General features: G+C 44.2%; 1 protein-coding gene across 1 annotated transcript in view; it reads left to right on the top strand.

The window, feature by feature from the left end:
- LOC132406413 (microtubule-associated serine/threonine-protein kinase 1-like) overlaps nt 1–17,671 on the top strand; it is a 180,377-nt gene extending 162,706 nt beyond the window's left edge. Inside the window, exon 26 of the mRNA XM_059992053.1 lies at nt 420–17,671. Within this exon, the coding sequence (XP_059848036.1) occupies nt 420–2,329 (1,910 nt within the window). The 3' untranslated portion in view covers nt 2,330–17,671. The remainder of the gene's footprint in view (nt 1–419) is intronic.
- Nucleotides 17,672–18,377: the final 706 nt, after the last annotated feature.

The following is an 18,377-nucleotide window of genomic DNA, read 5'->3' as shown; positions in this document are numbered from 1 at the left end:
TCCCCCCCACCCCACCCCACCACCTTGTATTAACCCTTAAAAAGGGGATGGCATGGTAGCGTAGTGGCTAACATAACGTTTCACAGCACCAGAAATCGGAGTTTAATTCCTGCTACGCTCTGTAACGAGTTTATATACTCTGTCTGTGACTGTTTGGGATTCCTCCCACAGTCCAAACACGTTCCGGTTAGTAAGTTGTGGGCACACTATGTTGGTGCTGGGAGTCTGGTGAGAGATACGGGCTACCCCCAGTATGCAAAACAACACAGTTCACTGTACGGTCCAAAGTATATGTGACAAAGTAAAGCTAATCACTTTAATTTTTAAACCTGAAAGTAAAATTGCAAGTTGTTTTAATCACAAAACAAGATTATGTGTCTGAGTTTATATGTTGAGACTGTGTATTCTTATCTCTGCAGGAGGTGGAGGAGGTAACTCATCTCAAAGCAGCTCTCCGGGTTCCAGTGTCCCGAATTCCCCAGCCACCCCCCACCACATCCGACCCAGCAGCCTCCACGGTCTGTCCCCAAAGCTGCAACGCCAGTACCGCTCGGCGCGCTGCAAGTCGGCTGGCAACATCCCACTGTCCCCCCTGGCCCACACGCCGTCGCCCACGCACCCTTCGCCCCAGCACCCCCCTTTCCCCCTGCCCTCCCACACGGTGGGCAGCTCCAACACCACCCAGACCTTTCACGTCAAGCTCCATTCCTCGCCCCCGGTGGTCCGGCCGCGGCCCAAGAGCGCCGAGCCCCCCCGCTCCCCGCTGCTGAAGAGGGTGCAGTCCGCCGAGAAGCTCTCCATGCCTCTCGGCTCCGAGAAGAAGCTGGCGATACGCAAGCACAGCCTCGAGGCTTCCCACGCGGACTTCCGGAAGGAGGGACTGCACGCGGAACTCAGCCTCCAGAGCCTGGCGGAGTCGGAGGGCGAGGTTCTGGGGTCAAAGGCCGACGGCGCCGAAGTGGGAGCCTTTAGGCAGATGGCCGTGAGGAAGCTGGGGAGACAGGAGTCTTCATTAATCGATCGAGATATATTCTCCAGCATCAGGCAAGAGCGGGGAGAAGGACTTGACCCTGTACAAGAGCTCGAAGTTAAGACGAGTGATCATGAGGAAGGGGTCAAAGAGGAAACGAGGAGGTCCTGGTCTACAGTGCCTTCTGTCCATGGTGGGACCAACAACGTTGCAAAAGGTGTGGATGTCAGCCCAGGGAGGGATTGTACCGTCTCTCCTGCCCTGAAGAGTTCCAGTCCACTGAAACCCCAGATTTCTGAGCCTCCTTTGGAAGGGACCACCGCATCATCTGCAAACAGAGGCCAGGACAAGGCCACACCCTGCAGTTCACCGAGCGGAAGGAGTGGTATGCCTCCTTCCTCAGTTCCAGCAGCGGGTGCAGGCAAGCACCCTGGACCTCCACAGGCCTTGCGCCCTGATACGCTGACAGCGCGCTCTGAGGCGAAGGCATCTCCAGGTGCCATAATTGCCAGCCTCAACGTTAGCGTGACCCCTTCCGTCCACGTTGACACCGTTGGCAAATCCCTGGACAAAACTCCTCCCCTCCAGCCCAAGAAGACGCCATCTGGTGACCTACCCAGCAAGAGACACCAGGGAGTGCAAACTGAGCCTGTGGAATCCATTTGCCCCAGCTGGGATGGTGGATACACGATACAGATGGACAAGGACCCTGTGTTGGAGGCCAAAGATGCATCTCCAGCAAGCGGCTCCCATCTAGGATCCAAGGAAAGGGGGGAAACTACTGAAACCCCTGCTGTTCCAGACGTGACTGCAGCTGCCAATGATGGCAAAGATAAGAGGAGGTCAGCAATCGAGACCAAAGAGACGGCTGACGAACCGTGCGGGCTTGAGAGCAGCGAGGCCTTACCTCCAGATCGCCTCCCTCCTCCAGCCAAACAGCAAGACGCTGCAGATAAAAGTGCCCCCGTCAACTGTCACAAAGGTGCCCTGGAAACCTCCACAGAGAGTAACACCATCCCAGAGGGCAAGGTCAAGAAGGCCCCAGCCTCCATCACGTGCGGAGCTGGGCCAGGCTCTTCGACTGCAGTGGTGACATCTGGAGATAAGTCTAGCTTTGTCAACCACTTGGCCACAGTGGCAAAGAGTGTACTCGGGCCGGTGAAAATGGCCATCCCCATGACCCCCTCGTCTGTGGAGAGATGGAAGCCAGGGGACAGCGTAAAGACACTCGCTGAACATCAGGGGAGCCCCACAACCCCCTCAGCACCGGTTCCTAAACCAGTATCTGCAGCAACAACACAGGACACAGAGTGCCCATCTCTCCTGGAAAAGAAAGCGCTAAACCGTCAAAAGTTTTAGTAAGGGCTGTGAGTGCGTGCGTGTGTGTGCGTGCGTGCACATGTATGTGTGCACGTGTGTGTGTATGTGTGTGTATGTTTTAAAAAAAAACACCTGCAAATAACTGGGCGTTTATATAAAATCAAACACTTCCTGAGGTAAACAACACAACTGGGGGAATTTTAAAAAAAACACTTAAGAATCTAGGATTCTGATTTGCCAAGGTGCCCATTCAGTTGAAAAAAATAATACGAATATCTCGAAAGAATGTGAAAGGTTTCAAAAAGAAAATTCGTGTATCAGCATCACGTGACTGCATGTTTGTGTATAAAGTATACTGGCTAAGTGCATTACATGCTTAAACTGCTTTTACATGTCATATACTTAAATATTCTGAAGTGCTCTTGTATAAAGGGGTTAGTAATTTATTGAAGTTATGTAAATTGGCTGCAAATTAGCATTTAACCCTAATCAACACCTCTCGACTTGAGGAAGTACCCAAAAGCTCGGAATCAGCGCTGCATGTGTTCTTAAAGGGACACAACCTCCTTTTTCTACGCAAAGTAGATAGCTAATGTGCTTGAGGCAGTTATTACCCCTCTTTTCTAATATAGAAATGTTGTGGAGGAGAAGGGGTATTCATTGCCACGATGTGGGATTTTTTAGTAAGGCCTGCACTATTGGCCACCTCCTTTTATCCCTTGAACGGCGACTCATCAGGCTGATTCCGAAAATCTTGCAGAAGGCACGCTGCATCCATGTCTACTGTCCTGTATGGATCAGACCGGGAAAGGATGACGGACTTCCTTCACTAGTGAACCAGATTGGTTTCAACAACAGCATTCATGCATGTTACAGCTGTACCATAGCACTTCTCTGGCCGGCTTTTGATGGCTATTTCTGTTGCCCGGCATTGACTGTTAAACCGGATGATGAATCCCAATGTGTTCTGTTGACCGGAGGTCCACATAGTGCGATGAGAAGTAGAGAACCACAGCGCGGGCGGCTTACTCCGAGGTGGGGCCGGGTCCTTGTGAAATGGCATGCCACTATATAGGTGTAGAGAGAACTCCCAGAGCAAACAAGAGTTCTGATCGCACTAGTTGAGCGAAGAAAACTCCTCGCCTGTTCCTGCTGTTGCTATGGCAGTGGCTTATGCTCCAAACAGTCATCGTGTTAATACCCAGCTTGCCAAAAACCTGCATAATATTAGCTGCCGATGACTGTGAGGCAAGGTTGGGGCTGCTGTCCCAATGGCTCTCAACAAAAACACAATTGCCATTTTCCAAACCCTCCCCCCCCCACCTCAGTTTGTTTCTTTGGCCCACTGGGGCTGCCCCCGAGACATGGTTTGACCCTGACCTCAGGTGCTCTTGACTTCTCCCTCTGACCGTGTGAGTGACCTCTCAGCTTAAACAGTGGCCCTTTGTGTCGTTGAGTCGCAGAAGTGAAGGTTGTTGAGCATGAGAGTGAGAACATGTTGAACGGAATTAGATGAAGGGGCGTTGGCTGATGGGATTGTGTTCCTCGGCCTACTGGCCACTTGCTTGTCGTGATAAGTACATAAGATGTGAGAAAAACACTTGGACTACTGACAATGCTCTCAAGCTGATAGAAGGAGTAACCAACACTGCTAAAAGCCGCCTGCTGAATTGTTACATTGGAAAATGTTGAGAATATCACTCACTCTTACGACCAATTAAGTCTGACGCGGTTGGATGTAGCAAGGGGTGAGGGGTGGGGGAGAGGTCACAGGTCCTGAAAGACTTCTGTACATGTTGGTTACACATAGCTGGTTATCCCAGTCACTGGAATGAGCATTGGCCTTGTGAATGAATGATGGTGTGGTGTTATACTCTCATAGAGAAATGAACATCGATGCATTGCAGTGGTAGCCACAGCAAGTAGCTAAAGGTTTAATGGTTGAATTCTACTGTGCCTTTCCACGAGTCTAGCCAAATGCTACAATTAATTATTTTGCACTAAGTAAACTTTGAAAATGGAATTAGGTACAAAAATGTAGGCGTGAAAGGTGCAAGAGCATGGGGTAAAGAGCAGGGGATTGGAGCTAATTTGTTAGCTCTGTCAAAGAGTCAGTGTAATGAAAGGGCCAAATATGGTCCTGCTGTGCTATGAGATTAATTTAGTTTAATGAAATTGTCATTACAGTGCACTTAGTTATATCCTGGCATTAGATGAAATAATAGCAATTTCTATTTGAATGTTCTCAAATTTTACTTGAATTGTCTAAGTGCTGGGGAAGAGTAGGTTTCTAGCTGAATGCAAAGTTTAATTATGCACTGCAGATAGTGACCCTAGTGTTTGTAGCGGTTCCCAGCCACCACTGAGCCTTGCAATACACAGCTCGGAGGAAGAGGATATTGCAGGGATATTGTGTGACAAGGCAAAACGTCATTACTGCTCATTATTTATTGAAGGATCAACTGCCTTTTTATAAGAATCCTTCCCAGTTCTCAAATAAGGTCTCCCTTCCCCCTCCTCCTCCTTTCCCCCCTTTTCAAACTGGCTCTCTCCCTCAAATCTCTCCACAATTTCTCTCCTGCTCTCCTTTCCCACACTGTATAATTTTGCACTATTTTCCACCTTCTTTCTACTTTTCCTCTCTCCCTCTCCCAATATCCTTCAATACTCTCCTCACTTATTTAATTCCACTTTTCCTTATCCACTCTTCCTTTCCAATATCCTCTCTCTCTCTCTCTCACATTTTCTCTTCCTTATTTCTCTTTCGTTCTCCATCCACATTCCCTGTCTCTATGTTTCCCTCTCTCTCCACCCACTATACACTTCTCACACCACTCCCGAAGCCCAGTGTTGATTCAATTGCTAGTTCATTATCGAGTCACTTGATACCGTGAGTAAGGGGGTTTCCAGAGGTAGATGTTCCATTGGAATTGTCCCACTTCCTGTCAGCACTAAGTTCAGCCAATGGAGTTGAGCAGCTGGGCCACCTGGCCAGGATTAAGGCCACAGCAATGGAGCCTGCCACTTTGCAGCCGTACTTTCCCTGGTTCCATCCTGACCTTGGGTGCTGTCTGTGAAGTTTACATGCTCACCCCATGACCGTGTGGGCTTCCCCTACATGTTTTCTCGAACATCCTAAAGGTGTGCATCAGGTCAGCTGTCGACTGCCAAGTTACTTTTGGCGAAAACAAGTAACGAAAAGAAAGAAAGGGAATTAAGTTGAGGTACAATAACATAGGGTTTCAGGAGAATAAGGAGGAGGAGATTAGGATCAATGCAATTGCTTTTCTGAGAACCATTATAGACCTCACGGTATGAACTGTTCACTCTGTGTCTCAGTTAGAGCAACCCCAGTTGCTTGAGAGCTTCTGAGAGTGGGACATCTCTGGGCACCATGCAGACCACAAAGCCTCAGGTTCATTGTCAGAGGAATATGTACCCAGGGTATAAAGACCATAAAAATTATTTATTTTGGAGCAGCAACGCAGTACATTACAAATACAACATACATTGCATACACTTAAACTGAAATAAATTTACAAAAACTTAATGGACCAATGCAAATTGATGGATATAGTCCGAGTTAGTGTTGGGATTTTTCAGACCAGTACAGGACCCTCGTGGCAGTGGGAAAGAAGGCACTGTTGAACACCGATGTGTAGGCCTTCAGGCTTCTGCACCCTCTGCCTGATGGAAGTGATGCGAAGAGAGATTGGCCCGGATGATGAGTGTACTTAGCGATGGGTGTCACCTTCCTAAGATGTCATTTCTTGTAGATGTTCATGGTGGAGAGAGCTGTTCCCATAGTGAAACTGGCTGCAACCACTGCTCTCTGTAGCCTCTTCCATTGGAGTTGCAGGCCTTGCAGCGGAAGCACAGTATAGCTCCCTCACAATGAGGTAAGCAACAACACACGCTGGCCTCAGCTGCGTTCAGTATGGCAGAGGGACTGAGATGTCCATTCCCACACTTTACTCTTCCAGTGAACTCAATGTTAGTGTAGCCTGTTGAGCTGACCAGCCACTAGGGAGTGGGCATTTGGACCTTTAGGTGCGTATTTTGTTGCCTGTAAAACAGTCACAGCACCATCAAGTTTTTAGAGTCCAGTATTGTTGTTGCAGCTCTGCCCAGCGCTTTATTTGTTAATTTTTTAGGGTACGGACATTTATTACCTATTTTTAGATGTTCTCTGGGAAAGCAATTGTGACTATATTCTTGAACCAATGATGTTTAAGTGACTGAGAACAAATGCAATCAACAAAGAGTTTTTGTCCAAAACAGCAAAAACAGGTATCTTTGCATAACGATTCTGATTTTTTTTTTCTTATTTCTGAGTCTAAAGCAGATATCTTAATTAGTCACTTCCTTTCTGGTTGAAATAGCAGCTGCAAATATGCTATGCACTATTTCTTTGGGACAGAGGTGTTATGTGAAATTATGCACTGGAATGGATGATAGATACAATGAGGATTTGGATGAGAAGCTTTCTTCTTGCCTTGGCTGAGATGTTCAGCTGAAGGTCAGGGCTGGGCTGATTTTTTTTACTTCATTGGGCTGCTATCGATTTAAGAGCTTGCTGCAGATGGCAATCCCTTCTGTAAGTCCTGTCCCATTCAAAGATACACTCAGTGGCCACTTTATTGGGTACAGGAGTGGAACCCTATGTGGTCTTCTGCAGCTGTAGCCCGCCCATGTTGTGCATTCAGAGATGATCTTCACACCACTGTTACTTGGTTACTTGAATTACTGTCAGCTTAAAACCAATCTGACCATTCTCCTCTGGTCACCCACAGAACCGTTGCTTACTGGATGTTTTTTACACCATTCTCTGTAAGCTCTAAAGACTGTTGTATATGAAAACCCCAGGAGATCAGCAGCTCCAGAGATCCACAAACCACCCCATCTGGCACCAATAATCCTTCCACGGTCAAAGTCACTTAGATCACATTTCTTTCCCCATTCTGATGTTTGATCTGAACAACAACTGAACCTCTTGACCATGTCTGCAGGCTTTTATGCATTGTTGCTGCCAGATGATTGGCTGATTAGATGTTTACATTAGCAAGCAGGTGTGCAGGTAAACCCAATAAATTGGCCACTGAGTGTATGACAACAATTGTGTTTCAAGGAAGAAGCTATCACAAAGGGGTGATAGTAAATCATCCTTTCACATTACATCCTACCAGCATTAGCTTCCTTTGTGTGTGGAAAGCCGGCAGCTAGTTTAGCATCAGCTGTCTAAGTAAGACACATCCTCTTCGATTTGGAGAAGAACTAATTTGTAGGTTAGCTATGTGTCCTATCCTGAAGTTAACAGCCACTAAGATGCCGAAACCAAATCAAAACCCTTTATCCCATTCACTGCTTTGTGTGTGAGAATATCTGGAGGCAGTGGTCCTGCAAACCTCCCACACAGTCAGCCAAACCTTCCTTTATGTTCTTGATCCGTCGATGTGTTGTGGCCATTCATGTATGACCCCTCTGTCCTTCAGCTAGACAGTTCTTCTGTGGTGGACTCGTCACTCTGGCATGAGTGGACACACACACAAGCCCCCTCCGGCCCTGCTATAACACTGTGAGTTAAACTGACCGATCCTTTGTTCGGTCCCCGATGCCCCACACCTTCACGTGGGTTCCAACACTCAAGCAGTGCTCAATAGTGTGTCCCCTGGTGTGTCTCCCCAGTCCTCACTTTTATCCCCACTCATGGGGTCTTGTTGGAGAGAGAGAGAGAGAGAGAGAGAGAGAGAGCGAGATGTAACAGCTACAGTCAGGCAAACCTTCCTTTGCTTTCTTAATTCGTCGTATCGGTGTGGTCATTCAGTTATGACCTCTCCGTTCTTCTTGTGGACACCTGTGGCCCCTTGCTCAGCCCCAGCCGTGTATGGTTTTCTGCTTTTCTTATTTAGAGATATAGCACAAGACAATCTCTTCTGGCCCAACGAGCAACACCACCCAGTATCCTACCTATTTAACCCTAGCCTAATCACAGTACAATTTACAATGACAAATTAACCTACCAACCAGTACATCTTTGGACTGTGAGGCACCCAGAGGAAACCCACATGGTCGAAGGGAGTATGTACAAACTCCTTACAGACAGCAGAGAATTGAACACCAAACTCCAATGCTCTTTGCTGTAATTATGTCACGCCAGCTGCTGTACTACCCTACTGATCACTCTACTGTGACCTCCTGCAAGAATTAAAATATCACCCAAGGCCAAATGGGGAAAATAAATATGCTAAGTTCTTCTCTGACTTTAGTGATCTACAAAAGGACCCTCTTAATCCAGCTGTAGTACTTACTCTCACGGGGAGCATGAGGTGGAAGCCAGAGTGGAATGAAGGGTAGGCTTGTGGAGTTAGAAACCTGGCAAATTTCTGTGCTGTATTATCGATTTTACACCCCTTCTCTTGCACTTTGTGCCCTTGGCTATTATAGACCTTATTTATCGCTGTGGTGTGGGTGGTGTTGACAACACCAGCATTAATTGCCTATCCCTCAATGTAGCTGGGACATTTCAGTGAGGATTAACACTGCTGTGGTTTGAATCAACTATAGATTGATCAATCAGGCCAATAATGATGTAGTTAGCTATTTCTCCTCGCGGGTATAGAACACAGAAAATTGTCATTACTGATGCTTGTTATTAATTTAGAAACATTTCATCAACTGAACTTAAATCCCTCCACTCTCCCAGACAACAGAATTTCTTTCTCCAGATCAATACTAAAGCCTTCTGTAACTCAAACGCTATTCCCATCCTGCAGTGTTGCAAGAGAAACTCTGTCTCATTCTAGATTTCACTCAGTATTTTTGTGGTTGTGGGCGGCAGACATTTGGGATAGGAATGGTTACACCTCCAACTATATCCGTAGTCAAAAGCAACAGAAGTATTTATTTTTTAATGTGTCAGCTCGAGTGCAGCAGATCACAGCCTGTCGGTTGAGTGTATGAAAAACATTTCTTAATGCAAGACAAAAGTTCTCAAAATACCTTGCAGGTCAGGCAGCTTCCATGGGGTTACATTTCAGGTAACTGTACTTTCATCTGAGCCTAGGACAATGACCTGTTTAGATGCTGCCTGCCCTGTAGAGTATTTCCATTACTTTTTGCTCCAAACTTAAATGGTCTTCACTATGTGTAACATGTTAAAGCTATACGTACTGGTTCTGGCAGTATTGCAAAAGATTGTTGGAGGTGCAGGTTTGCTTATGGGTTTTGGGTAAAGACTGAATGCACCACAGAGCCTTTCCAGTTTCTGTTTAGCATTCTCATGCAGTATACAGCAAGATCTTCCTCGCCACCAGTCAATGCAGTGACTTCCACTGCACCCCATGGCCCTGCTTCCCGTGTGCGAGCTCAATCCTCCACATCACCCAATAGTTTTGGCTGTATCATGTGCTTCATCGTGTCCCGATGCAAAGTTGAACATTACTCGCTTGATGCTCTCGTTCTAATTTTCCCCCCTCACCCCACTTTCCCCTTGTGTGTTATTTCATAAAGTTGCAATGATTATGCATTGAAGCAAAATGTCGCTGTCTGTAATGACACTTCCTGGATGCGTTAGTGCAACATATCTGCACTGTTATACTGTAATTCTGTAGGTTTGAAAAAAGGTACTGTTTCTTAAAAAAAAAATGTGAATTATTACTATTTAATATATACAGTTGTTCTAAAGTTCTGTGAAAGATAAATTATTAATAACTTCAAACATAAGACATTTAAAACACTTTTCTTGGCTAGAAGGTATTGAATCGGTCAGCATTGAACTGCAGCTGCCACCTACCTGCCCATCACTGTGCACAATAGACAATAATGCGAATAACCCTGTGAAAAGAAGCTGAGGTTTCCTTGTAAATTCAGGGTAAATACTGAACACACCATTAAGGCTTTACGACTTACATTTTCAGCTGGCTTGAATCGTTTCTTCCAGCCCTATCTGTGTTGTTGATTGCACTCTGTTGTCTTTTTTCTGTGAGCTTGATACCATTTGCATTCAGTTCCACACACTGAACAGCATACAACACCAAAGTAGACCCTTCAGCCCAACTGGCCTACGCTGCCCTATCCAAGTTAGTCCCATTTGCTAGCACTTATAGAGTCACAGAGTTGATAAATAATTTTTTTGAAGTACATACAGGTATTATTATCCAGCAAAATCCTGCAGTTGCACCTTTGAAATTATGGATCTGATCCAGATTTTGATCATGATCTATTCAGTTGGACAGGAGCAACCATGAGCCACCACTGGGCACAATGCAACTATTGATACAAAGCAAAATACAGCTGCTACTGAAGTCTGAGTTAAAAGCAGGGTATGTTGGAAATGCTCAGCAGGTCTGCCAGCATCTGAGGAGAAAATGTGTTAACTTTTTTCTCTTTATGGATACCACCTGATCTGCTGTGAACTTCCAGCTTTTCTTCTGATTGTGAAAGAAATAAAGTTTGGGTCAGGAAGAGGAGGGATAAGCAGACACAAAAAATTGTTGAACTTATTATCAGGTGACTGTAAAGTGCTGAGGTCAGAAGTGTTTCTTGATGTATTGCTGAGCTTTGTGGAAGAGTGTAGGGGACCGAGGACAGAGCAGACAGTGGGAATGAGATGAAAAGCATTGGGCCACATCTTCCGCATAAAACTCAGGGGTTCCCCTTGCAGCTGTTGGGAGGAAGTTCAGAACTTGCTAGAGGGGGACGTCAGTAGATAGTCATGGTGGAAACAGGCAGTGCTGGGCGACAAGAGACACTTAGTGACGTTGCTGGCATGAGATCAGAGTTGAGGTAAATACTCAGAAGGTCAGGGAGCATCTGAGGAAAGAGAACCACAGAAATGGTGTTTGGATTGTGCTGCACCTTCTCCAAGCCTCACATAACCCTCCTGAGGTCACCACCATCTTCAGCATCATGTGGACACTGCACAAACAACAACCATCCCATATGAGCTGTGAATTAAAGACCTCCTTGATGGTTTCTTATAACTTGTGCTCTCAGTGTGTCTGAGTATGTCAGACAATAAGGGAGATATGGAAACTGTGCACGTCCAGTCATCTCTGGGTGAAAATCTCTCTCCTCTCTAAACAGCTGATCGCTGATTCGAGGTGGCGATCCTTGGCACTAGGCACCCCTACTGAGGAAAGCATCAACCCTGTATTGGTTTTCCGGAGGCCAGCCGTTTCAATTCTACTTCACATTCTCATTCCATCCTGTTGGTCCATGGCCTTCTCTACAGTCATGAAGCCACTCTCACCCTCAGCGTCTGTCTGGGTAGCCTCCAATATGACAGCATGAACATTCATTTCTCTAATTTCTGGTCATTTCTCTCCTCTTCCCCCTTTTATGCTTTTTCGTTTCACAATTCTTACTCAGCTCTTTCCCCTGTCTCCTCTTCACCAGCCCATCACCTTCTTCCAGTGCCCCTCCCATTTCCTTTTCTTCCATGATTCACTGTCAACTCCTATATCAGATTTGTTCTTCTTCACCCTTTACCTCTTCCATCTATCACCTCCCAGCTCCTTACTTCATCTCACCTACCCACCTCAGTTATCAGCTGCCATCTTGTAATCCTCCCTCTTCCTCCCACCTTCCTGTTCTAGTTTCTACCCCATTTCTTTTCCAGTTCTGATGAAGGCTTTCATCCTGAAACACCAACAGTTTCTTCCACGACTAGGTCTGCCGTGCTGAGTTATAGTTGCTCAAGATTTCCAGCATCTGCAGAATCACTTGAGTTTATGATAACACGTATTAATCCTATGTGGTGATTTATCTTCCATGTGATCTTCAGGGGTTGTAGTCAAGGTTGAAAGCTGTCTGATCCTGCAGCATGGAATATTCCTAAATGCACTTTGGAACTGCTTAAAAAAGAGCTTAAAAACATAGAACAGGCTGACAGGTTTAGTTTAATTTGACGCCTTTATCAGTAGGCATTGTAGGCAGAAGGGCCTGTTTCTGTGCTCAAGTCTTAACATACAGTCAGTGATGCCTCCTGTAGCTATTAAAATGGCCACTGAATGTTTGTTTGTGGTCTTCAACTGCTGAAGCTCATCCACTTCAAGGTTTGATGTGTTTGTGCGTTCAGAGATGCTCTTCTGCACATTTGTCATATCGCATGGCTACTTCTACCGTCCTTTGAGCTTAAACCAGTCTGGCCATTCTCCTCTGATCTCTCTCAATAAGAAAGTGATTTCACCCGCAGAACTGCTGCTCACTGGGTGTTATTGTTTGCTTTTAACCACACCATTCTTAGATAACAATTTCCTCCCATTCTGATCTTTGGCCTGAACAACAACTGAACCTCTTCAGCACATCTGCCTGCTTTTATACATTAAGTTGCTGCCACAGAAATTTGCATTAACGAGCAGGTGTACCTAAAAAAAGTGGCCACAGTGTGCAGAACAGGACAGCACAGGAACAGACCCCTGACCCCCAGTGTCCATACTAAACACTATGGAGAATGCAACTCAAGATCACTATTGCCTGCACATGATCCGTATTCCTATATTCCCTGAATATTCTGGGGTGGCACAGTAGCATGGCGGTTAGGGTAAAACTATTACAGTGCCAGTGACACAGGTTGAATTCCTCCACAGTCTAAGGAGTTTGTGCGTATATTCTCCCAATGACTGTGTAGGTCTCTGGGTATTCCGGTTTCCTCCCACATTCCAAAGGTATACAGGTTAGTAGGTGAATTAGTCACATGGGTGTAATTGGGTGGTGTGGACTCGAGCTGGAAGGCTCTGTTCCTGTGTTATATCTCTAAACCTGAATCTGAAACATTCATGTATTTATTTAACAGCTTCTTCAATACCACCACCGTATCTGTTTACACCACCACCCCACTCCTGGGCCCACCACTCTCTACGTAAAAAGAACCCCACCCCACACAACTCCTTTAGAAACTCCCCCTCCCACCTCAATGCATGTCCTTTAGTTTTTAATATTTCTACCCTGGGATAAAGATTCTGACTGTCTATCCTTCCTCTGACTCTCAGAGTTGTATAATTTTTATTAGGTTGCCCTTCAGCCTCTGACATTCCGGGGCAAACAATCCAAGTTTCTCCAACCTCCTTATACTCTGTGATCCAGGCAGCGTCCTGCTGAACCTGTCCTGCACCCTTTCCTATGTCTCCACGCCCTTCCTGTACTGCAGTGACCATAATTGCATACAACTTCCTGATCCGTCTCTGTGTGAACATTTTTAGAAACTATAAATTCTTCATAGGCTGGATAACTGCTTCTTCAGTTTAAAACTTGGGAGGAGAGTCTCAGGATTGGGGGCGGGGTAATTTTGATTTCAAGATTCAAGTTTATTTATCACATTCAGATCTAAAGATACTGCGATCGGCGTTATATGTGCTTTGCAACCAACACACCCAAGGATGTGCTGGGGGCAGCCCACAAGTGTCACCACACCAGCATAGCATGCCCAAGTAAATAGTTTCTACAGCTTATATATTACGTCTCTTTTATTTGCTGACCACTTTTTGCACAGATGCACGTGGTGACGAGGTTGGGGATGGGAACTACATGAGGCAAGTGTGTGGGTAGGGTGTTCAGACAGAACTAGAGCCATATCGGGATTGGGAACACTAGAGTTCAAGAACATGGGTGGGGTCACATGCAATATGAAACTCAGAAGTTAAATCTACATAGAAGTAGTCATATCCATGGAAGGACAGAACATGTTATCACTACGTCATTGCAGCTTTAGAGACATTGCCATGCATCAGTAGGAAGCATGTTTTGTTGTAATTGATAGGACATGTGTACCCCATCCCCCCCAGATATTTGTATTCATTACTGAGGGTGGGAATGTAGAGCTCAAGGAATGCCCAGGAGTGCCGGTGTAATCTCACAGAACAGTGCAACAAAAGAACAGACCCTTCAGCCCACAATGTCTGTGCTAACCATCATGCCAATTTGCACTGCACATCTGCTTGCACATGGGCCATGCCCCCCAATTCATCACCTGTTCAAGTGTCTGTCTAATGGCTCTTAAACATTGCAATTGCATCTGCTTGCAGTGTGTTTCTGGTGCCTCTGAATAAAAGAAAGCGCCTTGTTGATATCCATGAATCTTTTCCCCTCTCATGTTAAAACTTAGCCCTCTAATATTTGACATTTCCCACCCTGAGAAAAGTAGAGACGATCTGTGCCTCTTATTATATATATATATATATACACACCTCAGCGAGGTCATCTATTTGTCTCAGAACACCTTCACATTTGTCCAAATTCTCCAATCTTTTGAGGATCAAAGTCCTACTAATGGTATTTCTAATATTCCTCACTCCACCACCCTCCTCCTGTTTTTTTTTAACTGGTTTCACTTTTAGACTTAATTAATCTGACTCAATAAATTAGGGATATTTTAGAAACTCTTAGCCATGTGGATGAAAGAGGAATGGAGGGCTATGTAAGATGGATGGGTTAGGTTGATTATGAAGCAGATTAAAAAGTGGGCATAATATGACATGTTCTGTAATGTTCTATGTTCTAAATTAATCTCTTTTCAAAAGTTCTGATGGTTGAACGTTCATGAATATCTAGATAAACGCACTGGGTTCTCCTGCTCAATTTCACATTCAGATTTCTGGTGCTTAGCTGGTCCTTGTAATATCACAGGACCAAGACTGATCAACCTTCTGTCTGTTGCTGTAATTAGTTAGGATGCACTCTGTCTTAAATCTATCTTGATTCTGAAGTTCTCACAATAAAACAAATTCCCCAGTAAATATGGAATTTATAAATTTAAGAAGTTAAGCAGCTTTTGGAATATTAAAGGCCATTTAAAAAAGTGAATAAAATTCAGCTAAATTAGAATTAGAATATCATTGACATTTACTGTGAAATTTGTTGCTTTGCAGCAGCAGTACAAGACAATATATTAAAAAGCTATAAATTACAATATGGAATATACAGTCCATTTTAAAAATAAATAAATAGTGAAAAAATAGTGAGGTAGTTGAGTACTGAATGTGTGTCTTCAGGTTCCCGTACCTCCTCTCTGATAGTGGTAATGAGAGCACATCCTAGGTGATAGGGCTCCTTAATAATGGAAGCCAACTCTTTGAGTTTGAAGGTGTCCTTGATGCTGGGGAGACTAGTGTCCACGATGAAGTTTTTTCAATCCTGTAGAGTGCCACTTCCATACCAGAAGGTGATGCAGCCAGTTTGAATGCTCTCCTTGGCAACCTGTAGAAATTTGATAGAACCTTTGGTGACATACCAAAGCTCTTCAAACTCCTGATGAAATATAGCCACTAGTCTGCTTTTGCATCAACGTGTTGGGTCCGGGATAGATCTTCAGAGATGGCAGAAGTATGGACATTATTTACAATTATATATCATTGCTTCCTAAATTAACATTCCATCTTTTGATGTCATCATGATATGATTATGGTCACACCTTCAGTAATGTAAGAAGACATGCACTGTATTCTGACCAAAGTTGTGTGCACATACAGCATCTTCTGCTCCCAGTGAAGTCTGAAAGCTTGCTAAGTATATCACATGACACACACATCATTTGCCTCACTCCGTGAAGATGTTTCCCGTGGCCAGTTAACTCAGCTAATAAATAACTTGTGATTGGCTCCACATCTTGAGTTTTCAATGTCACTCTTCTATGAAGACAATTTTTACAAAGTTTATATTACAAGAACCTATGATGAGATTTCACTCATGGTGTTATTTGTAAAGGTGTTTAGGTAACAATATCAAACGTATCTGCCATTGCTAAAGATTTTGAACTTGATCTTCATGACACAATTAAGTCTTAAGACATTTGCCTAGCAATAAGTTCAAGTTTATTGTTATAGATGTGCATACACAGGGTGTAAATTCCTTGAAAATTAAATATTTGCTGCAGCAGCAGAGTACCTTACAAGATGAAGACAAATTTGAATCAAACTTCAATAAACAAATTGTACTTGTCCAGTCCACTGTACCCTGTCGCAAAATGAATCCAACAACTGATCTGAGTGCAGAAATTATCCCATGATCACAGGACTGTGATCTGGTAGAATGTTGAGTGCGGGATTGAATGTGGCCTTAATGTTCAAATTTCTCATTAACAATTATAGAACATAGAACAGTACAGCACTGGAAAAGGCCTTTCATCACAATGATGTGCCGACTTAAGTTAGTAATCAAATAGCCAACTTAACCGATTCTTTCTGCCATGTCCATGTCCTTCCATTTTTCTCATTTTCACATTCTTATCTAAACCTGTCTTTAAAAGTCTCTAATGTATCTGCCTCTACCACCATTCCAGGCACCTACCATTCTCTGTGTAAAACAAAAATTATGCCCCTCACATCTCCTTCGAAATCCCTCTCACCTTTGGTATTAGACATTTCAACCCTTGGAAAAAAGATGCTGCCTGCCTACTGTATCTGTCATATTCTTATATTCTTCTATAAGATCTCCCCTCAGTCTCTGCCACTCCAGGTTTGTCCAACCTCTTGTTACAGCACGTGCCCTCTAATCCATGCAGCATCCTGGTAAACCTCTTCTGCACACTCTCCAGCCTTCAGCTTCCTTCCTCTATATCTCCCAGAACCCAGCAGGCAAGGAGGAGGCATCAAGGCGTGTTTGCACCGCAGCAGATGCAGTATACCCAGCGAGAATCCAACCTAACCTCAAGCACGGGTCCCAAAAGTATGCAAAGTCTCTGAGGTTAAATCCCAGCTGAGGTAGTTGAAACATTGCAAAAGGTGTGGATCACTGCTAAGGGAGTGATGAGTCAATAAGCAGCTCCACACACTGCAAGAAATTGAACCCCGAGAACAATAATCTTGCAGGTGAAGGGGGGAAGAAAAAATCTGCAGGTCAAACTCATTAATTTCCCTTGCACTCCTTTGCACGTTAACAGTTTGTACATATAAACAACACAGTGATGTGCAGGTGGAGGCACGCTGGATGGGACGCTCTGGGGCAAATGGGGAAAATACCCGAAGGGTTTTTTTGACTTCAGTAATTTTAGAAAAAATAGAAACAAGCATAAAAATAGAACCACAATGTTATATTAGTGGACCAGGGAAAATCTACTCTCAACAATATGTTATACAGCACGTCTCCAGTTATGATTATGGGGCTTGAAGTGATATTAAATGAACAGATCAGTATTTTATAAATGTCCGGTATGTGTTAGAGCTGATTTGTACATATTGGGTCATCTTTACAGAATAATGTTTAAAATAAAATAAAGCTGTCAAGGGCTCCTGGCTGGATACCCACGCACTGTTAAACAGTGGATATCGCAAGGCAGCTTGATGTAATATTTATACATTTCATTTCCTTATTGCCTTAAATTTATTTTCCTCACTGCTTCTGTATTTCACTGATTGTGTGGAAAAAAACATTAAAATTTAATTTAAAAAATTGATCCATGTTTGTTGAGGTTGCATATTTTTGACACAGTTAAGGGGAGTCATAGAGTGGTGTTACAAACCCGCAACGATAGATGTAGAATGGAGTCGGGGAATTATTGCAAAACAATTAAATTTATTAACATTTATGCAGAAATATAGAAAATTAAACAAACGACTAACTTAGAAGTTAATTGCATTATGCGTCGATAGCTCCCAAACAGTCAAACTTAAAAACAATTCTTAACAAAGTCTTACTCAAGCACAGTCTTAGAGTGGCAGTTTAGAAAGTCCAGGTGATTCATGAAATAAGTGGGAGGAGAGACTTGTATATTCACGATGCAACAAAGAGACGATCTTGGAGATTCACAATACAGCGGAGAAGCGATCTTGCAGAGACATAATAACAGTTACCATAGTTTGCAGCCCCAGAGTACCTTTTCCAAAGAATCCAAGAAGAGCGAGATTTCACAGAGTAATTGATAGGGAATGTTCATTTCACCAAAATGGTCACCGTACAACACCCGAGACCATGCAGTGGTTAAACAAAAGTGTGTGTGGTACAATCCACGAATGGATTATACGAAATGTCAGTCACATTCGAAATGCACAGAGTGGTGCTGGCTAAGCCAGTCCTTTGGGTTCATTCAAAGCCTGCAATCTTCACTCTCATTCTCTCTTCTCATCGATTCCTTAATGACTCCTTACCGAGCGAC

This window comes from Hypanus sabinus, chromosome 16, assembly GCF_030144855.1.
Source record: "Hypanus sabinus isolate sHypSab1 chromosome 16, sHypSab1.hap1, whole genome shotgun sequence".
In the NCBI taxonomy this organism is placed as follows: Eukaryota; Metazoa; Chordata; class Chondrichthyes; order Myliobatiformes; family Dasyatidae; genus Hypanus; species Hypanus sabinus.
The sequence above is the reverse complement of the archived record's forward strand: the minus strand, read 5'-3'. Positions and strand labels throughout refer to the sequence as shown.